The sequence below is a fragment of the Zootoca vivipara genome, chromosome 12 (genome assembly GCF_965207765.1).
Source record: "Zootoca vivipara chromosome 12, rZooViv2.hap1.1, whole genome shotgun sequence".
Classification (NCBI taxonomy): domain Eukaryota; kingdom Metazoa; phylum Chordata; class Lepidosauria; order Squamata; family Lacertidae; genus Zootoca; species Zootoca vivipara.
Window position 1 is genome coordinate 44,982,598 of NC_142595.1, and position 10,565 is coordinate 44,993,162.

General features: G+C 42.7%; 1 protein-coding gene across 1 annotated transcript; it reads right to left on the reverse strand.

Moving 5' to 3' along the window:
- Nucleotides 1–975: 975 nt before the first annotated feature.
- LOC118095735 (vomeronasal type-2 receptor 26-like) lies at nucleotides 976–4,188 on the reverse strand. The gene is made up of 3 exons (XM_035136975.3): nucleotides 4,096–4,188; nucleotides 2,719–2,845; nucleotides 976–1,877 (listed from the first exon to the last, which is right to left on the reverse strand). The coding sequence occupies exons 2-3, from the start codon at nucleotides 2,735–2,737 to the stop codon at nucleotides 976–978; spliced, it is 921 nt and encodes a 306-aa protein (XP_034992866.3). The 5' UTR covers nucleotides 2,738–2,845; nucleotides 4,096–4,188.
- Between the last annotated feature and the right edge of the window lie 6,377 nt (nucleotides 4,189–10,565).

The window sequence follows — 10,565 nt, forward strand, 5'->3', positions numbered from 1 at the left end:
GGCTATTATTGGATGGTAATTGAAAATTAACAAAAATGATTGTAAAAGAAATAGCATAAACTTAGACATATAATCAACTTTAGAAACAACACAATTGCAATTCAGAAGACTAAAAGTCTTGTCCTATTAGGGTTAGTAATATCCAATGTTTTTCCCTCCAGATATTGTTGCATATCTTTGCTTCCTTTCCTTTTAAAAACTATTTTAAAAAATAAGGGGAAATGGCCGTTTTAAATTTGTCCTTCTTCTATTCCCCAGCTGCCTTGTGTGAGAGAGATGAAGAATGTAGAGCCCTCAACTATTTCACAATGTGTGTTCCTTCTGGTACCCTGTGTTGTCTTTAACATGAATTTGCAGATTACATGAAATAATTGATAAGAGACTTTTTATTAATAATCAAGCACTCAAGTATGTACAACATCCATAAACTTAACCCTTTCTTAATTGATAGTCTGACAGTTTGGCTATTAAGAATCTATTTGTTTCAAAGTACTGCAATACATATCAAGGGTGTATAGAGTGTAAGGGGGTGGAGAGTAACTCTAGTGGGGAACAAGTCATGCTCCTTCTGGGGTAGTGTGTCTACCTCTGATCCTCACCCTGCACTCAGCTCTCTCTTTGGTAAGGACCAAACTCTACAAATATCCAGAGTAGGGACCCGAAAATTTATACCACCCAGCAAGTCCATGTAGCCTCAGACCTAACAGAACCACAAATTCCACTGTCACATCTAGGAGAAGGAAACTTTGAACTTAAACCACCACTGCTTTACAGCTTTACTCCTTTGTGAAAAGGGCTTTGGGAGTAGAGCCTGAGAAAAAAATCTGTACCCATTGCCTTCAAGACATCTTTGGGAGAAGAAAAAGGTAAGGACCAAACTCTACAAAAATATCTGGAGTAGGCACCTGGAAAGTGATACCAGCCAGCAGGTCCATGTATTCTTAGACCCAACAGAACCACAAATTCCACTGTCATTTATACCTTTCTTTGCATTAGGTGCTCTTTGTTGTTCAGGTCAGGCCTCACTACAATAATGTAGCATTTGGGGGTGAAAATGCAAGCCAGTAACCCAGCACCAGAAGCAAAGATGGAGAAGATCTCCACAGCCACCATGTATTTTCCTCTGGTGCTCAGGTAGGTTGGAATGAAGGAGAGCCAAACACTGCAGAAGACCAGCATGCTGAAGGTGATGAACTTGGCTTCGTTGAAAGTGTCAGGCAACTTCCTGGCTAGGAAGGCCACCGTGAAGCTGACAGTGGCCAGGAAGCCCATGTAGCCCAAAACACAATAGAACATGAGGACTGACCCTTCATTACAAAGAAATATGATTTCTTCTGTCATTGAGTGCATGTCCACATCTGGGAATGGGGGAGAGGTTGCCAGCCAGAGAACACAGATCCCTACTTGAACAATGGAGCAGGAAAAGACAATGGAATAAGCCAGTTCTTTGCCTACCCATTTCCTCATATTGGTTCCCGGTTTAGTAGCCATGAATGCCAAAACCACCAGTACAGTTTTGGCTAAGATGCTGGAGAGGGCCACAGAGAAGACGATGCCGAAAGCAGTTTGCCGGAGAAGGCAGGTCACCTTATTAGGTTTTCCGATGAACAACAAAGAAGAGAAGAAACACAAGAGGAGGGAGATAAGGAGACCATAGGTGAGGCTTCGGTTGTTGGCTTTGACTATGGCTGTATCACGATGCTTAATGAAGATGCCAAGCACCAGAATTGTGATCAGAGAGAATAAAAGTGCAGAGGAAGTTGAAACAATGGCCAGGGTTTCATCAAAGGCTAGGAAGTTTGGAATCTTAGGAATGCATAGATCCTGGTCTTTCTTTGGATATTGATCTCCTGGGCAACTGACACATGTTTCCATGTCTGAAAACAAACAAACAGTGCATGACAATTTGAAGCAAACATAACTAATCTTAAGAATTGTCTCATCACTAGTTCATTCGGCATAGTGCTTTCTATCTGAAAATGTTTCTGAACTTCCAGCCCATATGCCTTCCCTCTTGATGCATCAACAATAAATCTCATGTATGAACTCTGGAATTTTTACACCGAGGACATCTGTTTTTAGTGCCCTCCTTCCTTTTTCTTAGAACCACATATACTGCACAGCAAAATGAGAAATACATGCCGAAATCTTTGGAGCCCAGAAAGGTGAGGTTGATTTTCACTCTCTCATGAAACAACCTTAGAGCAGAAACCACCACTTCTATCCCCCCCCCCAAGTTTGCAGAAGTCGAAGGTGAAATATATTGCCTACAATTTAAATAATTTTATTCAAATAATAATAATAATAATAATAATAATAATAATAATAATAATAATAATAAATTTATTATTTATACTCCGCCCATCTGGCTGGGTTTCCCCAGCTACTCTGAGCGGCTTCCAGAAGGATATTAAAATACAATGATCTAGTAAACATTAAAAGCTTCCCTAAACAGGGTTGCCTTCAGATGTCTTCTAAAAGTCTGGTCGTTGTTTCTCTCTTTGGCATCTGGTTGGAGGGCGTTCCACTGGGTGGAAAAAACCATTTGAAATATAAGGTTACATCGAAGTTATCTATAAAAAAAATTAGACCAACACATCAATTTGATTTAAACCTGTCCTTCTCCAGCAGTATAATAACCACAGAATTGCCAGTGAGCCCAGAGCCGACAAATTTTTTTTGCATCGTTTGGTATTGTCTTAAGATGACACTGTCCACCTTTCTCATTTGAGATCATTCCTTCTGGACATGGATCACAATCATAGCAGCAAAACTTCTTCCCCTCCTTCTTTTTCTTCCCGTATCCAGAACGGCAGATGTCATTACATATGGAAGGGGGTGGCACCTATCCAAAGAGGTAGGGAGAGATAAATGTTTGGGGGGATTTATCTAGTATCCAATATCAGGTGATTTAACAGTAAATATGAGGACTCATAATGAGAAATATATGATCCATATATGCACATATAGTGTGGTAAACAACAGCTCCTCTAAGCATTATACAAACTCAAGAAAACTGCAATATTCATACCTGGACCATCCACCCTTACAGCTGTGCCAGAATTCAGTTTAATTTCACCTCACAACCTAACTGCATTTTCTTCAATGATATCAAATATGTTATTTATTGTGACTCAAAGAGATGCGGGTTAAAGGTACCCCATTATAGAGGTTCTCTTCCTACCTGCAGGGTCACTCTGAGAAACTAGTACTAGGGAACCACTCTCTGGCTTTTGGGCTTTGGTGTCCCTTTAGGACCCATTCTGTTCTTTGTTGCCATTCATCATCTGTATGAATCATATCCTAGGATCCGGAACACAGTGTCATCTGTATGCTGATGATTGGAAAGAGAGGAGGTGGTAAAGGTAATGGACAGGTGTCTGGAGAGAGTGATGGATTGGATGGGGGCTGGATCCTGATAAGAGGGAAATGCTTTGGGAATGTGGTTCCTACTCCTGACCTATTCTGTGAGAGGTTGAACTCCCTCTGAGGCCAGAGGTTCTTATGTCTGGGAGTACTCCTTGATTCTAACTCACCACTGGATTCTTAAGTGGCTTCTGTGGCTAGGAGGGCTGACTTCCACCTTAGACCTATTCACCAGCTATAACTGCTCCTAGATGTACACACCCTGAAATTGGCATCATACAAACTCAAGAAGATTATAATGTTCCTTCTCAGCCCAAATTTAGCCTTCAATCTAATGCTGAAAATTTGCCTCGGGGATTCCACAAACAGGAATGTTGGCCAATGCTAGATTCTCTGATAATTATTCTTTCTCCTAGATGGCTTATAGGCATGAAATAAAAATACTGGACAGTACAGGGAATTTCAGTTTCACATGCAATATATTATGATGTATACATTCAAACAGGCAGGGCCTTAGGAGATGATGGTGCAAACATAGAGGACACCCTTTCCAATAGTGTATCTCTCCATCAAAACAGTATTATGTTGATTGAAATCTTCTTGTTTTGAGATAATAATTTCAATAGTGAATATCAAAGTTAATAAAGTCTGAAGTTCTTTTGTTCCATCCCATTTTGTGGAGAACCACAAATTATGGCGTTTCGGGGAATGTATATTTATTTCCCATACCTGAGTGAAGTCTCTGGGCCATTTGATTCCGTCTTCGTTAATGGTTAGCTCTTTGCCAGGAGGGGCCTGAGGATCCAGCCTCCCCACTTTGACTCTGATGTATGATCTATTTGGGAATGTGACCAAGTTTGTAATATCAAGGCCAGCCGCTAACTCTCCATTTTCATTTAATGTAATTTCGTCCCCAGCACTGTTGTTGAATGAGATCCTCTGCAGGAATGAAGGGAGCTAAGAGGAAGAGAATAAAAAGTCTATAAAGCATTCCATTAGCCTGATTAAGATTGTTGAATAGCTTTCCAAAAGGGAATTAATTCCTTTTCCTCTAGGAGGTAAACACTTCAGTTCACAATGGGGAACATCCATATTTCAGTTGCGCATACAGGAGGTGTAGGAAATCATGAATCTGTATCAATTCAACATTCGACAGACTTCTATAAAGATATTATGTAGGAACATTGAGCTCCTAGACCTGCTTGCTTGGCACCTGACTTTGTCAAGATGCATGAGAGGCACAGAATTTGAGAAGTCATGTAAGAGAAGCGATGGGAGCTCATGTTCTCAAAGGATAGGAATGCAACATGAGAACGTCTGACTTGACGTTTCTTTAGTTTATAGAGTGGACTTGAGCATGGTGTCATGGACTTGCTGGATGCAGAAGAGTGGGAGGAAGCAGCAGCTGGGGGACCCCAAAAGGATACCCCAAGGAAAGGAGGCTCAGAGCCAGGGGATTGGTGGTGGGATGACAAGGAGTGGTCAGTGGGAGAAGAGAGAGCTGACTGGAAGGATGAGGTGTCAGAAACTGAAAAAGCAACAGGGTTAAGGGAGCAGGAAGAGGCTGTGGCAGACAGCAATACAGACTTAGAGGCAGAAGAGGAGACTGGACTGAAGGGGGCAAAGGAGGGAGAAAAACAGGGTCTAGAGACAATGATCAAACAGTTGCTAACCTCTTCTGGGGATCTATTAGTGAGGCCAGGATCGGCTTCAGAAACCCTTGGCGGTGGGCAGACAGGGAAAGATGGGGCCTTCCAGGATGTGACCAGGCAGGGGCGCCCCCCCCGAATTCATGGTGTGTGGGTCCGTGTTGTGCTCCCTCAGAATTATGTATGCTGGGACACGGGCTTCCATCCTCCATCCTTATACCACTGGGTAACTGGACTAAGAGATAGACAGAGAGAATCGCGGAGGGATGTGGATAGAAAATGGAGGGGTTTGCAGTGTGGAGAAGATGATTGGCACAGCTTCAGTTACGTGTAGTTGTTGGTAGTCTGTTGCTTCTGAAAGTCTGTTCCACATAAAGTGTGTTTAGGATCATTATATATATATATATATATATATATATATATATATATATATATATATATATTGTGTGTGTGTGTGTGTGTAGAAAGTCCATGTTTTTTAAAGCACAATGTTCCCTGAAACCGCCTACCCGATAGGCCTCAAATTTGGCTACAACCTCACATGCGACTGTGGGAGTACTTCCATGATTGGACAGAACACACCTAGGGCAGGTAAAAAACCTGGATTTCCATAAAAAATAATTGTGCCCTCCAGTGGACATCAAAATCACATACAACAAAAATACTGCCACAATCCCGCCCACTCCTCATCGACCTCCACCACCACGGAACCCACCCCACCCCAGAGATCACACCCACCCCAAGAACAAGCCGATCCCCAAGGAGCAGGCCGCTCCACAACCCTCGCCTGCACCGGAGATCCCGCTGCCGCCATGGAACAGGCCGCCCCCATCCATCACCACCCCAAAAGACACGCCAATCCCCATCCCACACCCGCAACGGAGATCGCCACCATCCATGGAGCAGACCCTCCACAGGCCTCGCCTGCCCTGGAGATACCACAGCCGCCAGGGAACAGGCTGCTCCGAGACCAGGCCAATACCCTTCCCACGGCAGCCCCAGAGATTACAGCGCTGCCAGGGAGCAGACCGCTCCGAGACCAGGCCACTCCACAACCCGTGCGACAACCCAAACACCCCCGTGAACCGGGGGGGATACAGGTGGGGGGGGAGTCACAGGGGTGAGCCGAGGTGGGGGGGAGGAAGGGGGTTCAGGAAAGGGGGCCGAGAAACTCACGGGGATGTGCCGGGGGAGGGGGGAGGGGCCACGGCAACGTGTGGCAGGGTACAGCTAGTAGGAAATATTCTAATTCCCATCTTTGATACAATAAAATTACTTTAGGTTTATCTGTAATTTCTTACATTTTATTCTTTTATTTCTTTACTGATAAGTGAATGCCTACTATCATAATGACCAATGCAGTGAATACAATGCAGTAACAGGAATAAATACCTGCCAGGGTTCTATATATTGAGTAAAGAGTCTTCCCTGAGCATCTCTCCTTTTGCGGATGACTGCAGCCAAGTGCATTCTGTTTAAGGCATGTGCCAAAGCATAGACAGCATTATAGATACTATAGCTATGGCCGGTCATTCTCATCTCAAAATATGGTGCAGGAAGGCTCTCCAGCATCTCCTCTCCAGTACACATGGTTGTTGAGAGAGTGGAATTTGAAAGTGAACAACTGAATGCATCTTCCCAAAAATCTTTGATAAAACCATCTGTGTCTGTCCAATGAGGTTGTATATTCCAAAGAAAGTCTTTAAAGTTGTGAATCTCCTTGGAGTGAATTGCAAAGGATATAGCACCATGGAACATTCGTATATTAACAGTAATTTTTTGAAGGCTATATAATATGAAATCAATTTGGGTAGTTGTAATCCATACTTTTCCTTCACCTGACTTCTTCTCAGGAAATAGTAACTGAGTAAACTCCATTATGCTTAAAGCACTTGACAACCATATAATAAATCTACTTTCTCCATATATAAGAATTGCATTAGCTTTGCTGGTTGTGAAAGTTGGTAACAAAATCTTTGTGTCCAGCATATCTAGTAAGTTACTCTTATAATGCACATTGGGTTTAACTCTTTCTGTGAATGCTGAACAGATTCCATTCTTGAAAAGCATTGGCTCAATGTTATGCAAGAAACGTTCTCCTGCTTCATTAGCTGGAGTCATGAGCCCAACCCATTTCCATCTGAAATGCAGAAGTAACTGGATAATTCCCCGATACTGAAGGTCTTCATTGGGGACCATGCGGTAAAAGGAAGGGTACTTGGTTCCATCATTTATGGCAGGTTCAAATAAACCGTATGAAATCTGGAAAATGCAAAAGCCAAATGTTTTCAAGTGGAAACAAGAACTCATGATATTCCAATTTATTCAAATATAAACACACACACAATGACTATACAGTGGTACCTCGGTTTAAGTACACAATTGGTTTCAGAAGTCTGTACTTAACCTGAAGCGAACTTAACCTGAAAGAAACTTTCCTATTGAAAGTATTGGAAAGTGAATTAATCCGTTCCAGATGGGTCCGAGGAGTACTCAACCTGAAGCGTACTTAACCTGAAGTATGAATGTAATTGGTTCTGGAAGTCTGTACTTATCCTGAAGCGTAACTTAACCTGAAGCGAACTTTCCTATTGAAAGTAATGGAAAGTGCATTAATCTGTTCCATACAGGTCCGTGGAGTACTTAAACTGAACGTACTCAAACCGAAGCGTACTTAAACTGAGGTATGACTATATATCCCAAATGCACCAGCCCCAACTTAAGAAAGCAGAGATAATTTTGCTCATGGTTTCTGTAGATATTTATTGTTATTACTAGTTGTACCCTGCCATGCGTTGCCGTGGCCCCTCCCTCCAATCACCGAACACATCCCTGTGAGTGTCTCAACACCCTTTCCTGAACCCCCTTCCTCCTCCCACCCCTCAGCTCACTCCTGTGACTCCCCCCTCTACTTGTATCCCCCTTGTTCATGGGGGTTGTGGGGTTGTCACGTGGAACGACCTGGTCTTGGGGCGGTCCACTCCCTGGCGGCAGTGTGATCTCCAGGGCGGCTGTGGGATGGGGAGTGGTCTGGTCTCGGGGTCTGTTCCCTGTTGGCGGCGGAATCTCCGGGGCGGGCAAGGCCTCTGGCGTGGTCTGCTCCGTGGACAGTGGCGATCTCCGGGGCGGGTGTGGGATGGGAATTGGCATGGTCCCTGGATGGTGGCGGTCTCCTTGGGTGGTGAGGTATGGGGTGTGGCCTGGTCTCGGGGTGGCCTGTTGCCTAGCGGCGGCGGGATCTCTGGGGCGGGCGAGGGTTGTGGAGCGGCCTGCTCCCAGGGGATAGGCCTGTTCTCAGGGTGGGTGTGGTCTCTGGGGTGGGGTGGGTCCCGGGTGGTGGGGGTTGATGAGTGGGCAGGATTGTGGCAGTATTTTTGTTGTATGTGAGTTTGACGTCCACTGGAGGGCGCAATTATTTTTTTTACGGAAATCCAGGTTTTCTTTACCTGCCCTAGATGTGTTCTATCCAATGTAAGTGCATGGAAACACTCCCGCAGCCGCATATGAGGTTGTGGCCAAATTTGAGGCCAATCGGGTAAGCGGTTTCGGAAAACATTGTTCTTTAACAAACATGGACCTTCTACATTTTTATATATAGAGATTATGGCACCATCACAGCTTTATAATTGTACACACTGATTGTCTCCAAGTAGAGAGGAGCATTTAACATCGCTCATGTTAATATACTAAATGAATGACTCAACAAAACTCCAAAGTGGACGTGGATCATGTACTTTTGCTCTGTAACCTTTTTAGCTGTTAAAGAGAGAGATTGATTCTCTATCTACCACATAATATAAAATATCAGTAAAATGCAAAATAATGTACCAGCACTAATTCAGACAACTAAATTGAAATCCAACAATGAAGCAGAACAGCCCAATTCTGTCTTCACTATATAACTTTCTGAAAGGACAGATGCCAAATGCCAGAACAATAGCAAGAAAACAGTGTTTTCAAGAAATCTTGATTAACATCATACTTTGGGAAAGGCTATCTTGATTCTTAAAGGGAGGAAATTTTTTAATTAATGAGTCCTAAGTTATTCATACCTTTGAAGCCATTGTCAATGTCAAAAATTGAGTAGCTCACAGGAAGCCAGTGCAGTGCTTTCAGGACTTATATACCGTATATGAACCAGTCTAGGTGCCTCCTTTACAAACCTGGCAACTTTACAGAAATTTTCTATTACATCTATTAAACACAAATTTCCCTTCTTACGCACATTGTTGGAGATGCATATTATGCCCCTTTTTCTTTGTCCATTTTCCCACTCCATATTTATGAAACAGTGGATTCCTAATGCAAGGAAAGCATGAAATCTGTTTTTCAAAAGCCATATTCTACCTGTGGAATCTTGAAAAGACCTAAGACATTTGCCATGCACCAGGAAGTATCAGAGCTAAGTCCCCCAATGACTCCTATTACATTTTTCTGGATGCCACATCTGTAGTTGGGAACAAAGTGATGTGATTTAAAGAGCAAGTCCAGAGTGTTTCGGTAGGTCATCTTTGAATCATAATAGCTATCATAGATGTGGAATCCAAGAGAGACATTGGACAACATCCTGGGATTCTCATTGATCTCATCAACAGCAAACACCAAGGCCAGGATTTGCTGGTAAAACTTTGCCACCACCCTGAAAATGAAGTTAGAGTGGGTAAATTGTACATTATCTAGGTATGGAGAGACTCACCTGCCTTCCTATACAGAAAGGACAAAGCCAGCAAAGTTTTTTTAAAAATATTTAGACAATCAAATAATACTATGTCATTAAAAATGCTGTTGTACATTTCTTTGATATCATCAGCATCCCATGTTTGTTTTCACCAGTTGAAAATCTGGGTATCATTAACAAAGTTCAGTAACATAATACTTGGCTATAGGCTTTTCCTATTTTTTATGCCATCTCTTTTTGCTTTCTCGTACTCTCTTTTCTATCACTCTTTACTCAATTAGACTAAAAAAAAACCTTATTGTTCATTGACAGTATGCACATAGCCTATGTGCACAGAGATTTCTAATAAAATCTCTTCACTCATTTAAAAAAAAAGTTCTAAAGCTATATTTTTCCAAATCAATGAAAGTTATTTTCAGTCAGATATAGCATATAAGGAATAAATAAAATAATATTAATTACTGATTACTTACAGTGGAGTATCAATGAAGTCCTGGGAAGGGGTTTTCTTGAAGGAAACCTCGGGGACTATATAATACATATGAGATGCCATTGCCCCAATGACCAGGTCACCTGGCTCATACCACTCGTGTGGAACATGAACAGAATTATTAGTTGTGCAGTTAACACTTTGTACTTGGGACACCAGATTGGGGAGCAGCAGAAGCAGCAGGAGCAACATCCTGATGGAAAATACTATTGTCTGCATGAACTCCCCTGCTTCTCTCTAGAGTATTATTACTCTCCTCCACCTGATCTGAACAAGACAAATTGGGTGGCAGCTGACTCTGTCAATTAGGCACTTTAAGGGACACGTATCCACCTTATTGGTAACTTGAACACTGTCACAACAGAATGCCTTAGATGGCAAA